Genomic DNA, 25,758 nt, shown 5'->3' with positions numbered 1-25,758 from the left:
AAACGCCTGAGCACGATGCCGAACACCACTCCCACCACCAACGGAGTCCCGCTCGGGGCCAAGAAAGCAGGTACTCCTCCCTCCACACTGCATGTCTAGCATGTTCACCCATGTGTGTGTTCACAGCATCACAAGATCAGCCGAGCGGTTAGGGAATCGGCCTAGTAATCCGAAGGTTGCCGGTTCGATTCCCGGCCATGCAAAAATCTGTTGTGTCCTTGGGCAAGGTACTTCACCCTACTTCCTACCTCGGGGGGGAATGTCCCTGTACTTACTGTAAGTCGCTCTGGATAAGAGCGTCTGCTAAATGTAAATGTGAGATCAAGACAACGTGTTGATTGTAAATGCATGCAACTGATTCACGTGTGTGCTGTCAACTGTGTTCTTATTAGACTAGCTGTTAGACTGGCTGGTGGGTTTAAATCTCCATGTATTTCATGCCTTGTTTTAAACTGATCCGTTTTTTTTATCACAAACGTGTTTTTCTTGGTATCCTGGAAGTACTTGTAGTCTAGAAGCACTGCTTGTAGTCTAGAAGCAGTGCTTGTATGTTTGTTGCCTGTTTACTACATGTCAAAACGCTTCAGCTGTCAACATGTTCTGAGACAGTTTTCACATTGTAAACCCATACCAATGCCACCCACATGGAAATTCAGTCTACAAGATTCCCCTGGTACACATGCATACTTTCATGATTGAATGCTACATAAATAAACACATACTTTGTACATACAGGGCAAATAGTACAGTGCACACCTACATACACGCATACATACCTACATACACACCTACATACACGCATACATACCTACATACATTCATACATACATGGATACCTACAAACATCTTTACTGTCATACATCACATAAGAAACCTCAGTGCTCATCACAGAGTCATTTATGATCAGTGTAGGACGTGTCCAACATGCTGTTTATAGTCCCTCATTAAAGCTTTCTCAATACTTCATTCCTTTGAGGGCTCCTTTGAGCCAAAAGTCAGCTGCCAGGTGTCTCTGCCGCCCATCAGTCATCTAAATATCCCAACGAGACTCTCTCTCTCTCTTTCTCTGTCTCTCTCTCTGTCTCTCTCTCTCTCTCTCTCTCTCTCTCTCTCTCTCTCTCTCTCTCTCTCTCTCTCTCTCTCTCTCTCCGTGTCTCGTGTCAAACAGCGTGCCAACCCGCCTCCTCCTCTCTCCCTGCTCCTCCTCCTCTCCCTCCTCCTCTCTCCCTCCCGGTGGAACCTCACACACACGGCCCGATGACCGTCTGTCTCCTCCTGACTTGATCTCGTTCTTCACCCCCTCCACCTCCCCTCCTCCCTCCCCTTACCCCTCCATCTCCTCCTGCCGCTCCCCCCCCCTCATCACCTCCATCTCCCCCTCACCTTTCCCCTCCACCTCCACCTCCCCTGCCCTTCTCTCTCCACCTCCACCTTCAGACTTCCTTTCTCTGGGTCTGGAACTTTCCTGTTCACTGTCCTCCCAAAGTCCTCGTCTGGCTCGGACAGTAATGAAGTGTGAAGCTTTGCTTGGTAATTCAAGTCCCTGGCTGTGAAACTCCTACTTTATTTATGACTGTTCGACTCTGCCATTAAGCCCCTCAAAGATGATAGATAAGATTGACTGCCAGTTCTAATGTACTTGCTTAAAATCCTCACCTGCTTAAAAGTCAGCAAGTTTAATAGTTTATATCTGAGGATATTTTTTAACTACTCTACTTGTACGAGGCCTTAATCTTTTAATAGCTTTGTATAATAGTAACTGACAACAAAGTTGAAAAGCAGGACATTTGCATTCGACTCCAGTACTTTGATTCTAGATTCCTCATAAGGATGCAACAGATCCCCTCCTTTTTATCTGTTCTTCTGTCACTCTGGGCTGTTTATCTGTTCTTTTGTCACCCTGGGCTGTTTATCTGTTCTTCTGTCACCCTGGGCTGTTTATCTGTTCTTCTGTCACCCTGGGCTGTTTATCTGTTCTTCTGTCACTCTGGGCTGTTTCCCTCCATCTCTATTACATGTCCACACTTGGTGTTGGCAGGACTCACAGCCAGGGGTTTGACACACCACCTAACAGGGCTGGAAGGAAGGTTCATCTCTGGCCAACCTCCCCCTCCCCTCCTATCCTCCCCTCCCTCCCCTCCCCTCCCCTCCCCTCCCCACCTATCCTCCCCTCCCTCCCCTCCCCGCCCAGATCTCTGTCTCTGATGTTCTGAACCTGATCTGTGCAGACGGCTCTGCCCCCTGCTGGGGTGCTCTGCCTCCCAGCAGGGGGCAGAGCACCCCAGCCACGCTCCACCCTCCAAAACAAACAGCTTCTTTTCCATGGAGTCATGGAGGCCTTGCAGCGCTGGCCTCCGACTGACGTCCCCGGCCCGGCCCGGCCGCACGCCAGGACCCCTGAGGAGAGAGAGAGAAGATCGTTTTCTCCCTCTCCCAGCTCACTCCCCTGTTGACACACACTGCAGGGAGAGAGGGTGATCAGCATGGACATGGCAGAACACGTGGGAATCTTTCCCTGGATTTCCTGGGAGGGTGTTGCTCCTCCACATAGCCCCCCCCCCCCCCCACACAGCCCCGACCCCCCTCACAGCCCCGACCCCCCCCCCCCCTCACAGCCCCCCCCCCACAGCCCCGACCCCCCTCACAGCCCCGAGCCCCCTCTCTCCCTCGCCTCCCTCAAACCATCAATCTTTCTGAGTGTCTGTTTGTCCATCTGCCGATCTGCATGCGGCTCTGCTGTTGATCCCGGAGAGCGTGGATGGGATTCAGCCAGAGGGCTTATCTTCCACGGGACAGGGAGTGTTCTGGGCTACCCCCTGGGTCCTACACCCCCACCCCCACTCCGCCTGGCTGGTGATGTCTCACTCCAAGGTGACTGTGGAGGTGTTTACACTAACGACCTGACAGACCACCACCGACCTCAAAATCCTCCACATTTCACGATTTCTATCACACAGAAGCTTCAGAAGCCTTGCTTCTCTGAGAGGGACTTTCTCCTGTCTGGCCTGGAACCCCTCGACCACCCCCTGACTCCCTCCTGTCTGGAACCCCTCGACCACCCCCTGACTCCCTCCTGTCTGGAACCCCTCGACCACCCCCTGACTCCCTCCTGTCTGGAACCCCTCGACCACCCCCTGACTCCCTCCTGCCTGGAACCCCTCGACCACCCCCTGACTCCCTCCTGCCTGGAACCCCTCGACCACCCCCTGACTCCCTCCTGTCTGGAACCCCTCGACCACCCCCTGACTCCCTCCTGTCTGGAACCCCTCGACCACCCCCTGACTCCCTCCTGTCTGGAACCCCTCGACCACCCCCTGACTCCCTCCTGTCTGGAACCCCTCGACCACCCCCTGACTCCCTCCTGTCTGGAACCCCTCGACCACCCCCTGACTCCCTCCTGTCTGGAACCCCTCGACCACCCCCTGACTCCCTCCTGTCTGGAACCCCTCGACCACCCCCTGACTCCCTCCTGTCTGGAACCCCTCGACCACCCCCTGACTCCCTCCTGTCTGGAACCCCTCGACCACCCCCTGACTCCCTCCTGTCTGGAACCCCTCGACCACCCCCTGACTCCCTCCTGTCTGGAACCCCTCGACCACCCCCTGACTCCCTCCTGTCTGGCCTGGAACCCCTCGACCACCCCCTGACTCCCTCCTGTCTGGCCTGGAACCCCTCGACCACCCCCTGACTCCCTCCTGTCTGGAACCCCTCGACCACCCCCTGACTCCCTCCTGTCTGGAACCCCTCGACCACCCCCTGACTCCCTCCTGTCTGGCCTGGAACCCCTCGACCACCCCCTGACTCCCTCCTGTCTGGCCTGGAACCCCTCGACCACCCCCTGACTCCCTCCTGTCTGGAACCCCTCGACCACCCCCTGACTCCCTCCTGTCTGGAACCCCTCGACCACCCCCTGACTCCCTCCTGTCTGGCCTGGAACCCCTCGACCACCCCCTGACTCCCTCCTGTCTGGAACCCCTCGACCACCCCCTGACTCCCTCCTGTCTGGAACCCCTCGACCACCCCCTGACTCCCTCCTGTCTGGAACCCCTCGACCACCCCCTGACTCCCTCCTGTCTGGAACCCCTCGACCACCCCCTGACTCCCTCCTGTCTGGAACCCCTCGACCACCCCCTGACTCCCTCCTGTCTGGAACCCCTCGACCACCCCCTGACTCCCTCCTGTCTGGAACCCCTCGACCACCCCCTGACTCCCTCCTGTCTGGAACCCCTCGACCACCCCCTGACTCCCTCCTGTCTGGAACCCCTCGACCACCCCCTGACTCCCTCCTGTCTGGAACCCCTCGACCACCCCCTGACTCCCTCCTGTCTGGAACCCCTCGACCACCCCCTGACTCCCTCCTGTCTGGAACCCCTCGACCACCCCCTGACTCCCTCCTGCCTGGAACCCCTCGACCACCCCCTGACTCCCTCCTGCCTGGAACCCCTCGACCACCCCCTGACTCCCTCCTGTCTGGAACCCCTCGACCACCCCCTGACTCCCTCCTGTCTGGAACCCCTCGACCACCCCCTGACTCCCTCCTGTCTGGAACCCCTCGACCACCCCCTGACTCCCTCCTGTCTGGAACCCCTCGACCACCCCCTGACTCCCTCCTGTCTGGAACCCCTCGACCACCCCCTGACTCCCTCCTGTCTGGAACCCCTCGACCACCCCCTGACTCCCTCCTGTCTGGAACCCCTCGACCACCCCCTGACTCCCTCCTGTCTGGAACCCCTCGACCACCCCCTGACTCCCTCCTGTCTGGAACCCCTCGACCACCCCCTGACTCCCTCCTGTCTGGAACCCCTCGACCACCCCCTGACTCCCTCCTGTCTGGAACCCCTCGACCACCCCCTGACTCCCTCCTGTCTGGAACCCCTCGACCACCCCCTGACTCCCTCCTGTCTGGAACCCCTCGACCACCCCCTGACTCCCTCCTGTCTGGAACCCCTCGACCACCCCCTGACTCCCTCCTGTCTGGAACCCCTCGACCACCCCCTGACTCCCTCCTGTCTGGAACCCCTCGACCACCCCCTGACTCCCTCCTGTCTGGCCTGGAACCCCTCGACCACCCCCTGACTCCCTCCTGTCTGGAACCCCTCGACCACCCCCTGACTCCCTCCTGTCTGGAACCCCTCGACCACCCCCTGACTCCCTCCTGTCTGGAACCCCTCGACCACCCCCTGACTCCCTCCTGTCTGGCCTGGAACCCCTCGACCACCCCCTGACTCCCTCCTGTCTGGAACCCCTCGACCACCCCCTGACTCCCTCCTGTCTGGAACCCCTCGACCACCCCCTGACTCCCTCCTGTCTGGAACCCCTCGACCACCCCCTGACTCCCTCCTGTCTGGAACCCCTCGACCACCCCCTGACTCCCTCCTGTCTGGAACCCCTCGACCACCCCCTGACTCCCTCCTGTCTGGAACCCCTCGACCACCCCCTGACTCCCTCCTGTCTGGAACCCCTCGACCACCCCCTGACTCCCTCCTGTCTGGAACCCCTCGACCACCCCCTGACTCCCTCCTGTCTGGAACCCCTCGACCACCCCCTGACTCCCTCCTGTCTGGAACCCCTCGACCACCCCCTGACTCCCTCCTGTCTGGAACCCCTCGACCACCCCCTGACTCCCTCCTGTCTGGAACCCCTCGACCACCCCCTGACTCCCTCCTGTCTGGAACCCCTCGACCACCTCCTGACTCCCTCCTGTCTGGAACCCCTCGACCACCCCCTGACTCCCTCCTGTCTGGAACCCCTCGACCACCCCCTGACTCCCTCCTGCCTGGAACCCCTCGACCACCCCCTGACTCCCTCCTGTCTGGAACCCCTCGACCACCCCCTGACTCCCTCCTGTCTGGCCTGGAACCCCTCGACCACCCCCTGACTCCCTCCTGCCTGGAACCCCTCGACCACCCCCTGACTCCCTCCTGTCTGGAACCCCTCGACCACCCCCTGACTCCCTCCTGTCTGGAACCCCTCGACCACCCCCTGACTCCCTCCTGTCTGGAACCCCTCGACCATGGCCTTCATGTCGACCTGCCCTGCTCCATCCAGCTCCAGTTCAGCTGGTGTGGTCATCAAAGTCATCCTCCCTTTCTGTGAATGTCCCTCCCTGTCCTTATAAGGCCGTGTCCTGGGAGAGCGTGGGTGGAGGGGGGGGGGGGGATGACTGATGGAGTGACCTGTCACCATCTTATTTCCTTCCTGCAGCACATGTTACAGGTTACCTGATTACTCCTGCCTCTTGCCAAGCACCTCCTCACACAGCCAGCCTACATCTGTGGTCAGGACAGTCTGAATCAGAGCAAGTTGTTTGTGATTTTATTGAGGTGAAAAAGCTTTTAGTACAAATGGAGGTACCAGGACGTATAGAACGGAGCCAAGCTGAAATATGTGCTGTAACCAGACCCTAAGCTCCAGTAGTGTCCGGTTAATTGTTCTGCATACCGAGAGAATTATCTCATTTACTTGTCTTAGCGACCGCAGTAAATGTAAAGTCCGTTCAGCCCCACACAGCTTTTAGGTAAATTGAGATTCTATAATTACTCGTCCTAATGACACTGGGTAAGTCAGGATGAACAGCCCACATTCAGAGCACGGCTCTTAGCCAGCCTTTCAGCCAGCCTGCCAGCCAGCCTGCCATCCATCCATCCATCCATCCAGCCAGCCATCCATCCAGCCATCCAGCCTGCCATCCAGCCATCCAGCCATCCAGCCATCCAGCCATCCATCCATCCATCCAACCTGCCATCCAGCCAGCCAGCCAGCCAGCCATCCATCCAGCCTGCCATCCAGCCATCCATCCAACCATCCAGCCTGCCATCCAGCCTGCCATCCAGCCTGCCATCCATCCAGCCATCCAGCCTGCCATCCAGCCTGCCATCCATCCAGCCATCCAGCCTGCCATCCAGCCTGCCATCCAGCCTGCCATCCATCCATCCAGCCATCCAGCCTGCCATCCAGCCTGCCATCCAGCCTGCCATCCATCCAGCCATCCAGCCTGCCATCCAGCCTGCCATCCAGCCTGCCATCCATCCAGCCATCCAGCCTGCCATCCAGCCTGCCATCCATCCAGCCATCCAGCCTGCCAGCCAGCCTGCCAGCCTCCGTCCATCAGCCTGGTTCTGGTCTGACATCTCGTCCTCCTCGTCCTGCTTGCTTCTCTGCCGTAACTTCCTCCAGCAGGGAGCCCAGGGAGAAAGGCCAGGGCAGGCAGGTCGGGGCAGGTTGGGGCAGGCAGGCAAGGAGGTGATCAGTGACCAGCCGTCCTCTGGTGTCAGCGGTCGGCCGGGCTCCCTGGAATGGAGCACTCCGCCAGGAAGAGGCTGATCTCACGGTCTCTCCTCTCTTCCATCACCACGAGCTATCGAGTGACACGCTCCAACACTCACCCTGCAGAAGGACGTGGAGATATTTCCGGGGGAACGGGGAACATTCCCTTCACGGCTGCTGCTCACATGGTCCGGTGTGTGTGGGGACCATGTGTGTGTGTGTGTGGGGACCATGTGTGTGTGTCTTTGGGGACCATGTGTGTGTGTCTTTGGGGACCATGTGTGTGTGTGTGGGGACCATGTGTGTGTGTCTTTGGGGACCATGTGTGTGTGTCCCCTCACCAGGGGCACCAAGACGTCCTTATAAGGAGCTGGTGTGTGTCTTGGTATCTACCAGGTCCACGAGGCCCTGTTATGATGAAATGTTAAGGCCGGTACATGCAACACTTCCATAAAGAATCAACATTTGTCCCGTCACATTGCAAACGCAGTATTTAGCTCCTAACTCAACATGGATGACCTCCACGTCAGTGTCATGGCCCCAGCAGAGCGGCACGGATGCAGCAAACCTGTCGTGTCACGTCTGGACCAGAACAGGGGGGGGGGGGGGCTTCGCTCAGCTTGTGTTCGGAGCTGGAATCAGAGTCCTGTCCCCTGCACGCTGACGGCATGAGCCAGAGAGGGGAGGATTCGGGGAAATCTGGAAATCTGGCTGAGAAAGGGAGGGGCGAGAGCGAAGCATGGATTCACTAGAAGAAGACGGAGACAGAGACCAGCATCCTGCCAGCGGTGGTGGGAAATAACAGACACAAATGTATTCTCGGAATAGGGTGCCCACCCCCACCCTTGACCCCTGGCAGTAAATGTGATGTGAGTCCTTAGCCAGTGTATGTTTAGTCCAGGCATGCTTTTAAGCTGTAACCAAACCTGGGTTGGCATGGACAAACTACATGAATCAGTTCAGGGAGAAAAGACTCAGCATAGCAGACATGCAGCGATGAGAGGGGAGGACAGGGGGGCAGGGGTGGGTGGTGTAGGGGGCTGGGGGGGCGGGGGGGGCGGGGGTACAGGGGGGCCGGGGGGACAGGGGGGCCGGGGGGATAGGGGGACCGGAGGGACAATGATCGTGGGCCACAAGACCTGTGATCCTCCATTAGCTCCACAGGCTGGTTTGTCACATCGGGTAACAATCTTTCACAACAACCCCAAACGATCCATCCGATGACTGAATGTCTGAGACTCCTTTACTGACAGGATGTCTCTCTCTGAGAATCCTTTACTGACAGGATGTGTCTCTCTCTGATACTCTTTTACTGACAGGATATGTCTCTCTGAGAATCCTTTATTGACAAGATGTGTCTCTCTGAGACTCCTTTACTGACAGGATGTGTCTCTCTGAGACTCCTTTACTGACAGGATGTGTCTCTCTCTGGGACTCCTTTACTGACAGGATATGTCTCTCTGAGAATCCTTTATTGACAAGACGTGTCTCTCTGAGACTCCTTTACTGACAGGATGTGTCTCTCTGAGACTCCTTTACTGACAGGATGTGTCTCTCTGAGACTCCTTTACTGACTGGATGTGTCTCTCTTTCACAGGGAGGAAGACCAAGACGGCTCCAGCAGGTAAGAACACCAGGCTCACAGACTTACTGTACCACACAGGACTTAAAGCAGGGGCCCGGGTTCGATTCCAGCCCGGGCAATTTCCTGCATGTCCTCCCCTCTCTCCCCTATATTTCCTGTCTCTCTCCACTGTCTCATGAAAGTTGAAAATAATGTCTTTAAAAAACGTGTTTGTCCAGGGGAAGCCCTGGAAGATTCTGGAATGACAGTAGACAGGTGGTGTCATGATGTGGTTTAACAGGGATTATCCAATCAGCAGATCATTATTGGATTTTCTCTTCTTCTCCACCTCCCTCCCTCTCTCTCTCTCTCTCTCTCTCTCTCTCTCCACCTCCCTCCTCTCTCTCTCTCTACCTCCCTCCTCTCTCTCTCTCTCTCTACCTCCCTCCCTCTCTCTACCTCCCTCCCTCTCTCTCTCTACCTCCCTCCTCTCTCTCTCTACCTCCCTCCTCTCTCTCTCTCTACCTCCCTCCCTCTCTCTACCTCCCTCCTCTCTCTCTCTCTACCTCCCTCCCTCTCTCTACCTCCCTCCTCTCTCTCTCTCTACCTCCCTCCCTCTCTCTACCTCCCTCCCTCTCTCTCTCTACCTCCCTCCTCTCTCTCTCTCTACCTCCCTCCCTCTCTCTCTCTACCTCCCTCCTCTCTCTCTCTCTACCTCCCTCCCTCTCTCTACCTCCCTCCCTCTCTCTCTCTACCTCCCTCCTCTCTCTCTCTCTACCTCCCTCCCTCTCTCTACCTCTCTCTCTCTCTCTCTCCACCTCCCTCCCTCTCTCTACCTCCCTCTCTCTCTCTCTCTCTCTCTCTCTCTCTCTCTCTCTCTACCTCCCTCCTCTCTCTCTCTCTACCTCCCTCCCTCTCTCTACCTCCCTCCTCTCTCTCTCTCTACCTCCCTCCTCTCTCTCTCTACCTCCCTCCCCTCTCTCTATCTCCCTCCCTCTCTCTCTCTACCTCCCTCCTCTCTCTCTCCACCTCCCTCCCCCTCTCTCTATCTCCCTCCCTCTCTCTCTCTCTACCTCCCTCCTCTCTCTCTCTACCTCCCTCCTCTCTCTCTCTACCTCCCTCCCCTCTCTCTATCTCCCTCCCTCTCTCTCTCTACCTCCCTCCTCTCTCTCTCCACCTCCCTCCCCCTCTCTCTATCTCCCTCCCTCTCTCTCTCTCTCTCTCTCTACCTCCCTCTCTCTCTCTACCTCCCTCCCCTCTCTCTCTCTACCTCCCTCCCTCTCTCTCTCTACCTCCCTCTCTCTCTACCTCCCTCCCCTCTCTCTCTCTACCTCCCTCCCTCTCTCTCTCTCTCTCTCTACCTCCCTCTCTCTCTCTCTACCTCCCTCTCTCTCTCTCTACCTCCCTCCCCTCTCTCTCTACCTCCCTCCCTCTCTCTCTCTCTCTACCTCCCTCTCTCTCTCTACCTCCCTCCCTCTCTCTCTCTCTCTACCTCCCTCTCTCTCTCTACCTCCCTCCCCTTCTTTTCATCACAGAAAAGCCTCCAGTGTACGAGCCTGGTATTCCAGAACCTACCACCAGGGCGGAGCTCATGAAATGTAAGGCTGCGGATATCACTATCACTTGAGGGCTCTCCCTCTGACCTGGGGTTCGTGCTAGATCCTGCTCTTCCAGACACCGTGGGGCTCTCTTGGCGTCTCCAGATACTGCACATATCTCTCTCCCCCTCCTTGTGTCCCCCCAGACTGGCTGCCCCTCACCCTGGACGATAAGACGGCCCACAAGCTGCTGTGGCTGTCGGAGGGTGGCTCCAAGGTGTCCCGCATGTCGGAGGAGGTGTGTCCGTACCCCAACAGACCCGAGCGCTACGAGCACTCGCCTCAGGTGGGACAGCACACACACACACACTTTCTCACGTTTCGAAGTAAAGCAAAGACACTTTCAGAAATAAGGACATGAAAAGACACAATGAAGATTTTCTCACTTTTATAGTGCCCCACAGAAGACAATAAATATTTAAGATGATATTTATATGAAAATAAATCGTGGGTGCCTAAGAGTTACACACAGTACTGCACGTGTGTAGACTTCATGATGATTCGACACTTCTTCATCCTGACCCATCAACAATCCACCCTCCTCTTCTCCTCCACCCTCCTCCTCCTCCCAGGTGCTGTGTAAGGAGGGTGTGCTGGAGGCTCGAGGGTACTGGGAGGTGGACTACGAGGGCTGGGTGGTGATCGGCGCCACCTATGAGAGCGTGGGCCACAAGGGGCTGACGGGGCCCTGCGGCCTGGGGGAGAACGCCACGTCCTGGGGCGTGGGCTGGGCCGGCTCCTGCTACCACGTATGGCACGACAGCACCAACGTGGAGGTGCAGCTGCCGCAGTGTCGGACCCTGGGCATGTACGCCGACCAGCCCGCCGGCGTGCTGCGCTTCTACCTGGTGGAGGGAGACGGGGAGAGGGAGGTGCGCCCGCTGCACCGGTTCAAAACCACCCTGAAGGAGAAGATCATGCCCGGGTTCTGGATCGGAACCAACTCCTCCTGCTCCATCCGGAAGAAGGACTGTTAGGAGGGGCGAGGGAGGGAGACCGTTAGCAGGGATAAAAGAGAGATGAGGGAAGGAGAGAGATTGTTAGGAGGGATGAGAGAAGGACTGTTCGGAGGGGTGAGGGAGGGACAGAGCTCACAGGGAGGACCGAGGGAGGGCAGCAGAACCAGGGGAAGGTGTGTCGGGTACAGAGGCAGAGAGAAGGGGTAAAGGAGACAGCGGAAGAGGAGAGTTTTGCAATTATTGTTGATTCGGTTTCTAGTATCTCTTGCATGAGAACTGACATGTAGTTTTTCCTTCCAAATCTTATCCATTAGGATGTTTAATAATTGATCACTATTAAGTGTCCTTTTAGTTTTAAAGTAGTTCAGCTGGTGGCTGCTTACAGCACTTCAATGTGTTAGATTACTTTTGTGTTTTTAGAACTCATTTTGTATTTAATTGACCTGTGTTATGAATCTGAATGTAGTGAATAAATACTAATATACACAATAGCCGTTGGTCTGCCTGCTTTAATCCCAACCCCTTCAATTAACTTTCTATTTGCTACTTAGAGGATTAGCACATACATGGTGATGCTGTCATCTGAATGGTGGCTGTTTACAGACAACCACAAAGGGAACAAAAACAAACCTCAAGCCATCCAAACCTGCAGCACCCTGCCCTCTGCAGGACCAGCACAGTACTGCCCTCTGCAGGACCAGCACAGTACTGCTCTCTGCAGGACCAGCACAGTACTGCCCTCTGCAGGACCAGCACAGTACTGCATCTACACCTGCTATTTCTAACTCAACCAAGAAAACAAGTGGGCGCAGACAACATAGTCCTCAATTCTCTCCTTTATTTCAAACAAAAATAGTAACTTAAACATTGTTTAAGATGCACGCATCTCTGTTCCACCACTTCCCACGTCGAACTCTCTCGTGCTCATTCATTCAGTCAATATTTGGAACATAATATAGTACTGTCACTCAGATAGTATCCACGTCCTTTTAGCAGTCATTCATTCATTGGCAAAGTAGAAGTACAAATAGGCATGTTTGTAGAGGCATGGGCCTGTCCACTCCCATTCTGAAAAGCTACAAGCACAACATTAGCTTAGTTTCCTTCCTTTAGTCTTCTCTACGCAGTTTCACTCCACAAAGTACTAAAAGCTACCAACTGTATAAGTGAGAACATGTCCTGTGTTAGTGTTGAACCGGGGCGGCGCAGCGCGCCGGTAGCGTTTCTGGTGACGGTGTGTGAGTAGGTGTCGTGGCAGAGCTGATGATGTCAGTGTCAGTTAGTCGTCTCCCAGCGGCTGCTGTTACTGATAAAGAAACTAGAGGACCTCATCACGGGTAGGAGCACAGACTGCAGGTCTGCCGGACAGTCAGAATCTCCACTCATTCATTCACAGTTGCCGACCCTTTAACGGATTCCTGTCTCTCCTTCTGATTCATTCTCTCCTCTCTCTCTCTCCCTCTCCCCTCTCCTTTCCTCCCCCCTCTATTCCCTACCTCTCCTCTCCTCCCCCCTCTCCTCCCCCTTTCTCCCCTCCACCTTTCTCCCCTCCCCCCTCTCTCCTCTCCTCTCCTCTCCTCCCTCTCTCCCCTCCCCCTCCCCCCCTCTCCCCTCTCTCTCCCCTCCCTCCTCTCTCAGTGTTTGAGGGAGAAGTCTCCCGTGTTGAGGCGGGGTCGGGGCAGGGCTCCGAACATCTCCGTCCCGTCGGTGGCGCCCGGGGCCAGCAGGGCCTTCATGCTGGCGGCGATGTGGTCCAGGTCTGCACAGCCCGCCTGTGGGCCAATCAAAACCCTTTACTGTCACCGTATACATCTCTGCAGTCAACGACATCACACAGAAGCCCAAGAAAAACTACAATTTCAGACAATATGTAATGAATCCTGGGTGCCTAAGACTGTTCCACAGTACTGTGTGTGTGTGTGTGTGACATGCTCGTCAGGGTGACTGACCCGCTCCCCGCTGTTGCCGTCTCCGGGCGCCCCGCGGCTGCCCTTGTAGCCCCAGACAGGCACACTGACGGGCAGGGAGCGCGCCATGGCCAGGGCCTGCTGGTGGCGGGAGGAGAAGGAGGGCTGCCCCATGGCCATGCTGCGTGGAGGGGGAGGAGCCTCCTCGCTCAGGGACCCTGGGGGGCACAACACACGTTAACACTCAGGTCAGGAGCAGCGGTGTCTCTCCACTGGGGGCACGCGGGGCAGCGGTGCCTCTCCACTGGGGGCACAGGTGTCACTCCACTGGGGGCACGAGGAGCAGCGGTGTCTCTCCACTGGGGGCACGGGGGGCAGATGTGCTTCTCCACTGGGGGCACGCGGGGCAGCGGTGCCTCTCCACTGGGGGCACGCGGGGCAGCGGTGCCGCTCCACTGGGGGCACGCGGGGCAGCGGTGCCGCTCCACTGGGGGCACGCGGGGCAGCGGTGCCGCTCCACTGGGGGCACGCGGGGCAGCGGTGCCGCTCCACTGGGGGCACGGGGGGCAGCTGTGCCTCTCCACTGGGGGCACGGAGGCACCACAGTGGGGTATGTGAGATTAAGTGGGCAATGAACAAATATGATATTGAATCATGAAAATATGGATGTAAGTATGTGTGACGGCCTGCGGAAACCCGTCGGATGTCGCGGCCGCTCATTGTTGGCTATAAGCCATGAAAGATCGAAAATGAAAAACAGTTAATTTTAACGGTTTTTGGACATGTTAGCTAGCAAGATTTTCCAGCCATGTCAAATCGAATTATGAAACAGAGTGGAATCTTTGAATCCAGTTCTCTCTCATCACTTTTTGACACAGGTCAACTTTAAAATTATGTAACTTAAGTTGTGATAAAGATATCTGAGTGATTTAAACATTTGATTTAAATCACTGATTTGATTTGTGATTTGTATTCGGGAGAGTTTGTAGTTTCCAAACATGTATAATACCCAGAAAGTCAAATTTTCACAATGAGAAGGGTTTCCGCAGGCCGCCACACATATGTGTTTATGCCATATGGGTATAGGGGGGTAGATGGATTCAGAAATCAGGAAAAGGGGGTACTGAACCGAAAAGTTTGAGAAGCAATGAGTTAGAGGAAGCAGGGACAAAAACCAATACAAACAGGAAACACGTCTCAAACAGGAAACACAATGTCCCCCTTACCGTCCGTGCTCTCCTCCTCCCCGTCGGACTCGAAGAACGGCTCACAGTCGCGGGACAGCGAGTCTTCATCCATGGAGAACACGCCTGCCAGAGGAGGAACAGTTAGGGTTCTCACGTCTGCGGAACAGTTAGGGTTCTCACGTCTGAGGAACAGTTAGGGTTCTCACGTCTGAGTAACAGTTAGGGTTCTCACGTCTGAGTAACAGTTAGGGTTCTCACGTCTGAGGAACAGTTAGGGTTCTCACGTCTGAGGAACAGTTAGGGTTCTCACGTCTGAGGAACAGTTAGGGTTCTCACGTCTGAGGAACAGTTAGGGTTCTCACGTCTGCGGAACAGTTAGGGTTCTCACGTTTGCGGAACAGTTAGGGCTCTCACTTCTGAGGAACGGGCCGACCGCCACAAAACAGAATCGAGGTCACTGCTCACCGGCTGATTCGTTCAAGTTGCGTCTCCGTTCCTCCATGTCTTCCTCCTCCTCCTCTTCCTCCTCCTCACACTCCTCCTCCACGATCCCCGCCCTCTCTCTCCCTCGCTCCACCTCCACCAGGGCGTTCATCTCCCGCTCCCGCTCCCCATTGGCCTGCTGCCCACCAGCTTGGCCAATCACAGCCCCCGAACTGTAGATGGACGGATAACTCTGCGAATAAAGTCTGCTGTTGGGACTTGCGGTCCCCGCCTCCAGCTCACTTCCAACGCCCTGCGAGGAGGAAAGAGGGAAAAACTGCTTGCATTCAACAACACAAGCATAGCAGGAATTAATATCAGAAATACGGGGTTTAACATCATTCAACACCACAAGCGTAGCAGTATTATTAGACAGTTTGCCAGAGTGGCAGGCCTGCCTCACCGGCCTGGACGCGGTCTCCGTGGACGTGTCCAGCAGCAGCTTGGCTCCTCCTGTGGGGAGGCGTGCCTGGCGGTGAGCCGTCAGCATGGAGGTGGAGTGCAGCACCGCAATGTCGTCCACGTACCGCCTGGAGGCCTCCGCCAGCGCCCCCTGGCCCCACACGTGGTAAACAAAATCCCACTTCCTGTCGCCCGCGGGCGAGGCACCCCCGCTCTCACGCCTCCTCCCCCCGTCTCCCGCCGCCACGGACGGACGGAACTTCTTACAGGCTGTGAGGATGGACAGGTCGCAGCCGGATTTTTGGCAGTATGCTTCCGCCGCCGCAAGGAGAGCCAGCCAGCTCTCCTTGTGGTTGTCAGGGATGTCCAGGTCGCTGGACTGGGAGATGGAGGCCATGATGGGAGGACTGGTCGTGGAGGGGGTTTTCTAGACGTCTAGTTTATCAGGACTCGGAATGTAAAGATTGCTGTAATGTTGTTTCAGTAGATGAGGGTGTGGTCTAACCAGGGATCTGTGTGACTAGCTGATGGTACCCCTGAGAGGTGTTTAATGTTGGAGATTACTATTGTTTCTGAATTATTTTTCTCAATGTTTTTTTATTGATTGATTTTTTACAAACTGCTCGTACCAAAATATCTCTAAGTTGCTCTCACACTTTCGTCTCTCTTGCTGGTTTAGTTGTAAAGGTAAGGGAAAAAAATCTATAGACAGTTGAAAAATCAGGCACGAGGTGGTATGTTGATGGTCTGTGTGTGAGTGTCAGAGAGCTAGGGGAGAGGTGGAGGAACTTCAGACGCTGGTGAACCTGTGAAGAAGAAGAAGGAGAGACAAATAGAGAGTGACTTAACAAGCCTCGGAATAAAATAACCATAGAAAACATCACGTGCTTAATAGCAGGCGACATGAATGTTTTGTTTGTGTTTTTCTACAATGTCAAGGATCCTCTAGGTGTTGCACAACATTAAGTAGGATTGAAAATAAACACGATTGCGCTGGCGACCTACCCAGAAATTATTTGCCTCCTCTAGCGCATGCTGCCTTCACTGTCGCAGTCTAGGTTTGTCCCCCCCCCACCTCCTCGAGCGCCCCCCCCCCCCTCCTCCTCGAGCGCCCCAGACCTCCTCGAGCATTTGTTACAGTACTTAGCACAACAACTGACACCGCCGTTTCTGACGCTATCTGCTCCAGACTTAACCCACTTTATAATACCATGACATGCGCACCTAACATTGCCAAGACAACCTTGTAATAATTTGATAATCAATCCCTTCAGCATGATATCGACTGTGCTTTCAGCGTGTTTGTTTGTTTGTTAGCTTGTGTGCAGAGAATTATGCACCCTTCTCCGAACATGACCACATTTTTCACCTCCATTTTCAGCTGTGCAGCAGCACAGACACACAGGCGCAAATGAACATCGCGAGATTAGTAATTCACTTACACATTCACGTTCTTCCTTTCTGGGTTTTGCAGGCTTCAAGCTTGTTATAATTTCGTTTCTTTAATCTCTCATTGTCTGATCCTTCTGCCAGTGTGACTCTCCCCTAGACTCCACCGACGTAGCTGTTTACAGACGCTTGTGTCAGGGGCACGTCGCACACGTGATGGGGGACAGTTGGACGGGCTCGTACCCCTGGGTTGAAGACGTGGACGTGCGCGCTCTTACTCACATGACTCTCGCGCCCGGACGTCAGAGGTTCCGGGCCGAACCACCGTCTATCTCTGATTGGTTGATATACTTGACTGACGTAATGTAAGGCGGAAGTCTGACGTAGCTAAGATTTGTTTTGGAAAACAAAACGAGAAACAGATGATAAGAATGGAAGCGAAGGCGGACAGTCCCAAGGTAAACTAAAACTATTATATGTACTCAAATTGAACACAGGGTTTGACATCAAGGTACGCAGATATTTTAGTGTATATTGCTACCTAGAAACGTGATTGTCACCTTTTGTGACTCACTTGACAGTCAAAGTCGTCTGGTTTGACGCAGTTACAACAGTTAGCTACAGTAGTAGTAGCTAGCAAAGGCATACAGTCAGATAGTATAGTACGTTACATATAACTTCAGCGTAAGTAGTCATAAACTTGTCATTGTTATACGGTATTTGATTAAATCAACGTGTCTGAGTCTAAAGCTGTTCAGGTAGTTAAACCAGCTGCCTAGCTTTAAACTTTGGCAGTGCTCAGTCAAGACCAAATGTCATGTGCGTGAGTCAGACCTTTCTATTCTATTTTGTCTTGACGCCAAATAAGCCATTGAGATATTTAGAGCTTAAATCATGTTGCTTCCAAGTTTAGGGTTAGGGCTAACCCTACCCATTTCCTAAAATAGTTAGATATTCACTGCTGGAATCTTGTTGAACTGGAAATAAGTCATTAGTGGGGGACTCTCTCTGTCCTAAGCTGGTGTTTGAGAAGGAGGGTGTGTACCTCCACACCAACGCTACCAGAAGCAACCAAGACACCACCCTCCCCGGCTTCATCAGGATCGTGGAACGAGTGAGTTCAGGATGCAGAGTCCACCCGGCTTGTTTCTTCTGGGGTCAGGTGGCTGAGCGGTGAGGGAATCGGGCTACCAATCAGAAGGTTGCCGGTTCGATTCCCGACCGTGCAAAATTATGTTGTGTCCTTGGGCAAGGCACTTCACCCTACTTGCCTCGGGGAGAATGTCCCTGTACAAGTTGCTCTGGATAAGAGCCTCTGCTAAATGACTAAATGTAAATGTAACTTCGGAGGGTTTGAGTCCCCTGGTTGTGTTTCATTCCTGACCGGCGGTCTCTGTTGGGTGCTGCCTAACGAGGTGATGGTTGTGTTGCAGGGGGGAGAGCCAGCGTTGGAGTGGAGCCCCCTAGAGGATCAGGGCCGAAGTGCTCCGGCCGTCTTCTACACCAAAAAGGTGCGGGAGACAGAATATTTAGTTTGACCACAGCAGAGGACACTGTAAATGCAGGATCATTCCCACTCCGTGCACTTGAAATTTCACATTCTCTCCTCTGATATTGGTTTTAGAACTCCTGTGAGCAAAACAAATCGGTTTAGATATGAATTTATCCCCTCAGCTATGAAGCTGTAAAATACTTGGTAATGTTAGTAGGAATAAATAAAATGTCTTTAGACAGGTCTTATGTTTTATGTGCATGTGTAGGCTGTATGGAGTGGCTGTGTATGTTATATACTTGTAACGCTGCAACCAAACCGCCCTCGGGAAATCAAATAACTGAACTGAACTTACTCTAGCATTAATACATGCTTTCTAAACCAAACGGAAGGTTCATGGGTGACTTGTGATTCCTTTCTGACTTGTGACTCCCTGATGTTGTCATGACTCCCTGGTGTTGTCATGACTCCCTGGTGTTGTCATGACTCCCTGGTGTTGTTGCCGTACTAGGATGGGGAGGGAGGACAGGAGGACACTAACTTCGACCCCGGCTACGAGCCGGACTGGGCCGTGATCAGCACCGTGAAGAGAGACCGGGAGCCCGTCGGCCCCGTCAGAGAGACAGGTACAGCCCGTCGGCCCCGGCCGCGCTCCTGGTTCTCTCTGTTGCCGTGGCTACCAGAGTCTGTGTGAGCCCAGCATGCGGTGAGTGTGACAGTGACCCCAGGGTGTGGTCTGTGTGCGTGGGTCCCCAGGCCAGTGGTCCTTCTCCCTGCCCCTGTCGGAGCTGTACTCCCTGCGCAGGGCTCGCTTCTCCCTGGGACGCAACTTCCTGGTGCTGACCAGCAGGGGGGGCCACCCACTGCCCCCGCTGCACTTCCACAGGGGGGGCACCAGGGACCTGCTGAGGGCCCTGCAGCGCTACATCATCCTGTCCCCGTAAGTACCAGACACCACCCCCTGGCCCCCCCCCCCCCCCCTCCCAGTTCCTCAGCTTGTAACAAAGGCCCTGATGGATCTTGGTGCTATTTTCTTGAAACAGCCTTGATGCTTGTCTACTTGGTCTATGATACTACTACGCTCACTGTAACAGATGTGTCAAAGGCCTGTTATGACTGTAAAACAGCTGATCACCACCCACACAGACACACACACACACACACACACACACAGGCTCACATGACTGGAACCTTCTGTCTCCTGCTGTTTGATCCCTCTGCTGACACAGTTTGTGTGTCTGTGGTGGTCAGCTCCCCGGTGGACGGGCGGCTCTACCTGGCCTATCCCCACGACTCCGGGGCGCTGTCCCAGTCCTTCGACGAGCTGCAGCTGTTCGACGACGGCGGCGCCGACCTGGTCTCGGTAAGCGCTCGTTCACCTGGCGGAGCACCTGGGCGGTGGGCAGGCGTGTGAGTCTGTACTGGTGGAGCAGAAGGGCGGTGGGCAGGCGTGTGAGTGTGTAACCGTCCTGCCTGGCTGTGTTTACAGAGGTTCATCCAGGACCCTTACGCCACCACCTTTGGGGGCTTCTCCAAGGTGACCAACTTCTTCCGGGGAGCCCTCCGGCCTCCCGGGGGGCCCCTCCACCCTCGTGACCCCCAGGACCCCCACGGGCACCCGTCCACGGACGACGAGCCGGGCTTTGAGCTCATCACCTGTGTAAGAGACGAGAGGACAAGCAGAGTGTGTACTGGCTGATTAGACAGAGGGACTGTGTTTTGGAACGTTGTTTTGGGGTGTGGAAACATGGAGGTTGAAGCGAAGCTGATGTTTGTGCTTGTCTCTGCCACCAGGGGGCGGAGCTGGGCCCCAGACCGGAGGTCAGGAGAGGTCGTCCCCTGGATAAGTGGGAGGAGTTCCTGGACTCTGATGGACGCGTACAGGACCCACAGAGTATCAAGGATCTGGTGTTCAGAGGGGTAAGGATCAAATCCTGCTCTCTCTTCTGTCTGCCGGACGAGTTGTGCTCTTAACTCCTCTCTTCCTCCTCATCCCCCTCTCCTCCTCCTCCTCTCCCTCTCCTCCTCCTCCTCTCCCTCTCCTCCTCCCTCTCTCCTCCTCCCTCTTCCTCCCTCTCCTCTCCTCCTCCCTCTCTCCCTCCAGGGTATCCTTCCCTCCCTGAGGAAGGAGGTGTGGAAGTTCCTGTTGGGGTTCTACCCGTGGAACAGCACGGCCCTGGAGCGAGAAGACATCCTGAGGAAGAAGACGTAGGTCTCTCTGGCATGTCTGTGTGTGGAAACTGTAGTCACTGCGGAGTCTCTCTCCTAGAGCGAGTACCACATGGTCTTACTTTAACAGGCCTGCCCGGCCTGGGATTTTTGCTGAATGTCTTCCCCTCTCTCTCTCGATTTTCCTGTCACACTTCACTTTCGCTGTCAAATAAACCATGAAAATGGCCAAATATTTATATAAAAAGACCCACTCTCTCTCTCTCATTCCCCCCAGGGATGAGTACTTCAGGATGAAGGTTCAGTGGAAGTCCGTCAGCGAGGAGCAGGAGATGAGAAACTCCCTCCTCCGGGGATACCGCAGTCTGATAGGTCAGTACCACTGTCAAGTCTCAGACACACTGACGCCTGATTGGTGCTCTGCTGCTGAACGTACTGATCTGTGTGTGTGATTGGCCGGGGCAGAGAGAGACGTGAACAGGACGGACAGACAGAACACCTTCTTCTCTGGGAACGACAACCCTGGCCTGGTCCTGCTGCACGACGTGCTGATGACCTACTGCATGTTCAACTTTGACCTGGGTGAGCCTCTGGACACGTCTCTGCACACACACACGGCTTGTTGTGGGGTTTTGGTTCCACGCAATCATTGCTGAATGCAATTAAATAGTAATCAGACTCTCTTCCTCTCTCTCTCTCTCCTCTACCCTCCTCCTCTCTCTCTCCCTCCCCTCTCCTCTCTCTCCTCTCTTCTCCCTCCCTCCTCCTCTCCTCTGGTCCTGGGTCTCCAGGCTATGTTCAGGGCATGAGTGACCTGCTGGCTCCCATCCTGTTTGTGACCCAGAACGAGGTGGAGTCCTTCTGGTGTCTGACCGGCTTCATGGAGCTTGTGGTGAGAAGAGCCTCCTCCTCTCTCCTCCTCTTCTCTTTCCTCCTCTCCTCTCTCCTCTCTCCTCCTCTCCTCTCTCCTCCTCTTCTCTCTCCTCCTCTCCTCTCTCCTCCTCTCCTCCTCTCCTCTCTCCTCTCTCCTCTCTCCTCTCTCCTCCTCTCCTCTCTCCTCTCTCCTCCTCTCCTCTCTCCTCTCTCCTCTCTCCTCCTCTCCTCTCCTCTCTCCTCTCTCCTCTCTCCTCCTCTCCTCTCTCCTCCTGGGCTTGTACTGAGGTGTGTGTGTGTGTGTGTGTCTGTGTGTGTGTCTCAGCACCAGAACTTTGAGGAGTCCCAGGAGGCCATGAAGCAACAGCTCCTGCAGCTGAGCCTCCTGCTCCGTGCCCTGGACCCGGAGCTCTGCGACTACCTGGGTGACTACCACACAAACACACGTACCAACACACACACTCACACACACGTACACACAAACACACCATGTTGTCTCCAATTGTGCTTCATCCTCGTCAACATCATCCTCTCCCTTCCCTCCCCCTCCCTCTCTCTCCCCCCCTCTCTCTGCCCTGCCCCCTCCCTCTCTCCCCCCCTCTCTCTGCCCTGCCCCCTCCCTCTCTCCCCCTCCCTCTCTCTGCCCTGCCCCCTCCCTCTCTCCCCCTCCCTCTCTCTGCCCTGCCCCCTCCCTCCCTCTCTCTGCCCTTCCCTCCCCCTCCCTCTCTCTCCCCCCTCTGCCCTTCCCTCCCTCCCCGCCTCCCTCTCTCTCTCTTCCCCCTCCCTCTCTCCCCAGACTCTCAGGACAGTGGGTCTCTGTGTTTCTGTTTCCGCTGGTTACTGATCTGGTTCAAGAGAGAGTTCTCCTTCGAGGACATCCTGACACTCTGGGAGGTGAGGACACATTTACACATCACATTTATGTACCAGGTAGCATCATTACCGTCACTACCACACCATTACTGCCCCCTGGTGGTCCAGTAATGACCACACAGGGAGAGGAACTGTAGTCATCAAGCAATCAATATATTTCTAAAGCACATTTAAAGACGACACATAAAACCATCCACGTACACGGACACACATCCAGTCCCCCCCGGTGGTGCTGTGGGTGAAGATGCCCTGCTCTGCCACAGGTGATGTGGACCCGCCTGCCCTGTGAGAACTTCCACCTGCTCATGGCCTGTTCCATCCTGGAGTCCCAGCGGGGGGAGCTGATCGGGTCGGACCACGACTTCAACACTATTCTGAAGGTTTGGATTTTCGTGTCGGGCTTCGACACTTGTCTGTCGTTTCTGTGTGTGCGTGTTTGTTCAGTGACTGTGTGTGTGTGTGTGTGTATAGTGAAATGTGAAAAACATGACCTTGTGGGGCCCCTTTGCTTGGCACCATAACTAGTACCCCAGCAGAGGGGCCCTAGGGCCCCAGCAGAGGGGCCCTAGGGTTTCTGGGTCAGAATGACAATTGAAGGGTTATGGATAGAGTTAGGGGTTAGTGGTGAGAGATAACACAATTTTTAATGGACCCCACGGTCCCCACTAGGATAGATAAACAAACTGTGTGTGTGTTTGTTTTCAGCACATCAATGAGCTGAACATGAGGCTGGACCTACAGGCGGTGCTGACAGGATCAGAGGCCATCTACCTCCAGCTAAGCAGCTGCAAGGTTGGACACCAACATCACCATAGCAACCCTCTCTCCACAACATCACCATAGTAACATTCTCTCCACTGTCTACTCAGCATTCTTAATACACCCGCTGCAACATTTCTCGATATTTCTCGATCAATTTACTGCCATCTTTCTCTATATATTTCCTCTATATATATAGACTGCAATTATATAATACCCTGCAATAGTTGCCCATATGTCTCCGTCTACATACCCTGCGATAGATAGTATGAGTAAAGATCTAAGCTGACCTGTGTGTGTGTGTGTGTGTGTGTGTGTGTGTGTGTGTGTGTGCAGGAGCTGCCAGGGAAAGTGAAGCAGGTCCTGGGTCTGTACGTTCCCTCCAGCTCTGAGGAACCCAGCCCGGACTCCGACCCCACCGAGACACAGCACCTTCTCTGCCAATCACAGCCAGGAACGTCCGCAGCCAGCCAATCACGTAGCGGCGGCGCAACTGTGCGCCCGCCCCCTACCTACCCCTGAACCTGACAGAGTGGAGGATTGACACGACGAGATAAAGGAATGATGCGATGTGTTTATATAGGCATGCAGACGTGCTGCAGTATACTGAAGGACTTGGTGTGAAAACTGACTATTCTGTACTGTGCTTTGGACTATGAATAATGCAAACTGACATGGCTGAAAGGAGGCATTACTGCGTTTGAGAGGAGGCGGTTTTAACTTGTACTGTTTATGAATGTAATTTAGCCAAGATATGTAAACACCAGTGCGTTGTCTTTATATGTGCTGAGGATAGAGAGAAGATACTGTCTCCCCTGTTTAGGCTTGTGTCCGTTTGTCCCCTGTCTGACTCGGGCCTGTCTGACTCGGGCCTGTCTGACTCGGGCCTGTCTGACTCGGGCCTGTCTGACTCGGGCCTGTCTGACTCGGGCCTGTCTGACTCGTTATTTTGATATCTCGTTTCTCTCTTGATTGCATCAGTCTGCCACTGCTGTCCTTAGATGCTCACCAGCTTCTCTGCCTTATCCTCCCTCTCTCTCCATCCTCCTTCCTCTCTCTCCTTCCTCCTTCCTCTCTCCATCCTCCTTACTCTCTCTCTCCATTCTCCTTCCTCTCTCTTTCCATTCCTCTCTCTTTCTCCAAGAATGAATGTGAAGTGTAATCTCACTGACAGTCAATAATCCTGTACAGTATGATGTCATTCCAGCCCCCTGCATGCCTTATAGAGTGTTAATAATAAGTCATGTAATGTTTTATGTTTTTAACTACCGGAATTATGTTATTGCAATATTTTCACCTTCTAAATCTGTCTGCGTAAACGACAGAACGTTCCCAAATAAAGGTGTAAAACAGTACATATCCATCTGGTCCTGTCGGCCTCTCCTGCCAGCTGTCACAACCTCACACACACTTCACACACACCATCCTAGACAAGACGCAACTTAACCCTTGTGTTATCTTCGGGTCGTTCTGACCCATCAGTCATTGTGACCCACCGTCGTATTGCGACAACTTTACCGCATACAAAAACAAAGTGAAGCATTTTCTTTTAACCGTTGGGCTGTCTCAGACCCCCCACATTGCGAAGGTTAAAAGAAAATTATTTTTATTTGTTTTTGTATTGGGTAAAATTGGGTAAACACAACGATGGTTCGTTATGAACCTTTGGGTCATGTGACCCGAAGGCAGCACAAGGGTTAACCCTGTTCAAATCTGTGATGCTTTAACACGTTACGTTTCTCTGTTGTCAAAGTGTGTCGGCAGAGTGATTGTTTTCACCTCCCTCCCCCGGGGCTGCCAGCAGGTTAGTGTGTGTGTGACAGAGAAAGGCTTCTCTGTTCTCCTCGGTTTGGGGAAATGAGCTGGAAAATGAGGGGCTGGACGACCCTCCCCTTCATGGCTGTTCTTTCTCTGCTCCCTGAGTACCTCTCCTCGCTCACAACCGCTTTGAATACAGCTGCCACGGATGAATTTAGCAGGGCACTTAAACAGGCGGGCGATCTGTCAATCCGTTCCTCATTGCCACGCCTCTCTCCCTCTCTCCCTCCTGCCCTGACCTCGCCTGACACCCAGAGACTACTCTCTCTCATTCAGACTCAATCTGTTTTTACTGAGGCTCAAATCACTGTTTTATGTTGACGGCTCTCTCAACAGCTTTAAGCCGCATGTCTTCTCTCTAATTCCAGAATGATCCCAGTGTTGGAGGGTGGTAATCTCAGTGTTGGAGGGTGATAATCTCTCTTGTGATTGTGTAGCGTTCAAGAGGGGCTCTCTCAGCTAACACAGACTACAGCCTCCTGCCCTGTTCCTGGAGAGATCACTCCACTAATCAACACCAAATCTAATCTAGATCTTTTCTAATAATGAGCTGGTTGATCAGATAACTAGTGTTGAATCAGGTCAGAAAAGGTGTGGGTGGAGCAAAGACCTACAGGCAGGTAGCTCTCCAGGAACAGTTAAAGACCCCTGTGCTGGATTGGTACCCCTGTAATCATCTAAATCTCAAAACACAAGACTGGAGCAGTGGTCATTGAGGATCTGTAATCTGGACCGCAGCAGGGTGGATGTGGGGAAGGTGACTCACAGTATGACTCACCTTGTCTTCCAGCAGTTTGTTTACATTTACATTTAGGCCCAGCTTCCCAGACATGGATTAAGCCTAGTCCTAGACTAAAAATCTGGAGATCTTCATTGAATTTGTCTCTTACTTTAGGACTAGGCTTAATCCATGTCTGGGAAACTGGGCCTTAGTCATTTAGCAGCCGCTCTTATCCAGAGCGACTTACAGTAAGTAAGTGCCTTGCCCAAGGACACGTCATTTTGCACGGCCGGGAATC

At 54.3% G+C, this 25,758-nt stretch overlaps 3 protein-coding genes across 4 annotated transcripts; 2 read left to right on the top strand and 1 right to left on the bottom strand.

The window, feature by feature from the left end:
* zgc:195001 (uncharacterized protein LOC567531 homolog) lies at nucleotides 1-11,878 on the top strand. The gene is made up of 5 exons (XM_062481654.1): nucleotides 1-70; nucleotides 8,864-8,890; nucleotides 10,366-10,428; nucleotides 10,575-10,714; nucleotides 11,001-11,878. The coding sequence occupies exons 1-5, from the start codon at nucleotides 16-18 to the stop codon at nucleotides 11,403-11,405; spliced, it is 690 nt and encodes a 229-aa protein (XP_062337638.1). The 5' UTR covers nucleotides 1-15; the 3' UTR covers nucleotides 11,406-11,878.
* Nucleotides 11,879-12,999: 1,121 nt separating this feature from the next.
* Nucleotides 13,000-16,967, bottom strand: akt1s1 (AKT1 substrate 1 (proline-rich)). Of its 2 annotated transcripts, none has more exons than XM_062481331.1 (6): nucleotides 16,809-16,967; nucleotides 15,368-16,172; nucleotides 14,947-15,241; nucleotides 14,521-14,604; nucleotides 13,337-13,512; nucleotides 13,000-13,159 (listed from the first exon to the last, which is right to left on the bottom strand). In XM_062481331.1, exons 2-6 carry the CDS (start codon nucleotides 15,761-15,763, stop codon nucleotides 13,022-13,024), a joined length of 1,089 nt encoding a protein of 362 aa, XP_062337315.1. In that variant the 5' UTR covers nucleotides 15,764-16,172; nucleotides 16,809-16,967; the 3' UTR covers nucleotides 13,000-13,021. The 2 variants fall into 2 exon arrangements, with proteins under 2 accessions (XP_062337315.1, XP_062337323.1); XM_062481339.1 differs by having other exon boundaries at nucleotides 14,947-15,217.
* Nucleotides 16,968-17,079: 112 nt separating this feature from the next.
* tbc1d17 (TBC1 domain family, member 17) lies at nucleotides 17,080-24,276 on the top strand. The gene is made up of 17 exons (XM_062480567.1): nucleotides 17,080-17,213; nucleotides 17,774-17,869; nucleotides 18,189-18,266; nucleotides 18,759-18,873; nucleotides 19,004-19,187; nucleotides 19,499-19,610; nucleotides 19,737-19,907; nucleotides 20,042-20,167; nucleotides 20,352-20,455; nucleotides 20,694-20,788; nucleotides 20,882-20,998; nucleotides 21,208-21,308; nucleotides 21,615-21,714; nucleotides 22,086-22,183; nucleotides 22,426-22,542; nucleotides 22,868-22,954; nucleotides 23,258-24,276. The coding sequence occupies exons 1-17, from the start codon at nucleotides 17,178-17,180 to the stop codon at nucleotides 23,441-23,443; spliced, it is 1,923 nt and encodes a 640-aa protein (XP_062336551.1). The 5' UTR covers nucleotides 17,080-17,177; the 3' UTR covers nucleotides 23,444-24,276.
* The last annotated feature ends 1,482 nt before the right edge of the window (nucleotides 24,277-25,758 follow it).

This window comes from Osmerus eperlanus, chromosome 2 (assembly GCF_963692335.1).
Source record: "Osmerus eperlanus chromosome 2, fOsmEpe2.1, whole genome shotgun sequence".
In the NCBI taxonomy this organism is placed as follows: domain Eukaryota; kingdom Metazoa; phylum Chordata; class Actinopteri; order Osmeriformes; family Osmeridae; genus Osmerus; species Osmerus eperlanus.
This window is presented reverse-complemented; position numbering and strand designations above follow the sequence as displayed.

Excerpts from the sequence above, each read along its gene's own strand:
- zgc:195001 (XM_062481654.1), top strand. The coding sequence starts at position 16 with ATGCCGAACACCACTCCCACCACCAACGGAGTCCCGCTCGGGGCCAAG. Across the intron at positions 10,429-10,574 it reads CAGGGCGGAGCTCATGAAAT|ACTGGCTGCCCCTCACCCTG; the intron begins GTAAGGCTGCGG and ends GTGTCCCCCCAG. Across the intron at positions 10,715-11,000 it reads GCTACGAGCACTCGCCTCAG|GTGCTGTGTAAGGAGGGTGT; the intron begins GTGGGACAGCAC and ends TCCTCCTCCCAG.
- akt1s1 (XM_062481331.1), bottom strand. The coding sequence starts at position 15,763 with ATGGCCTCCATCTCCCAGTCCAGCGACCTGGACATCCCTGACAACCAC. Across the intron at positions 15,242-15,367 it reads CGGAGACCGCGTCCAGGCCG|TTTTTCCCTCTTTCCTCCTC; the intron begins GTGAGGCAGGCC and ends GAATGCAAGCAG. Across the intron at positions 13,160-13,336 it reads ACGGCAACAGCGGGGAGCGG|GCGGGCTGTGCAGACCTGGA; the intron begins GTCAGTCACCCT and ends ATTGGCCCACAG.
- tbc1d17 (XM_062480567.1), top strand. The coding sequence starts at position 17,178 with ATGATAAGAATGGAAGCGAAGGCGGACAGTCCCAAG. Across the intron at positions 17,214-17,773 it reads CGAAGGCGGACAGTCCCAAG|CTGGTGTTTGAGAAGGAGGG; the intron begins GTAAACTAAAAC and ends CTCTGTCCTAAG. Across the intron at positions 22,543-22,867 it reads ACTTCAACACTATTCTGAAG|CACATCAATGAGCTGAACAT; the intron begins GTTTGGATTTTC and ends GTTTGTTTTCAG.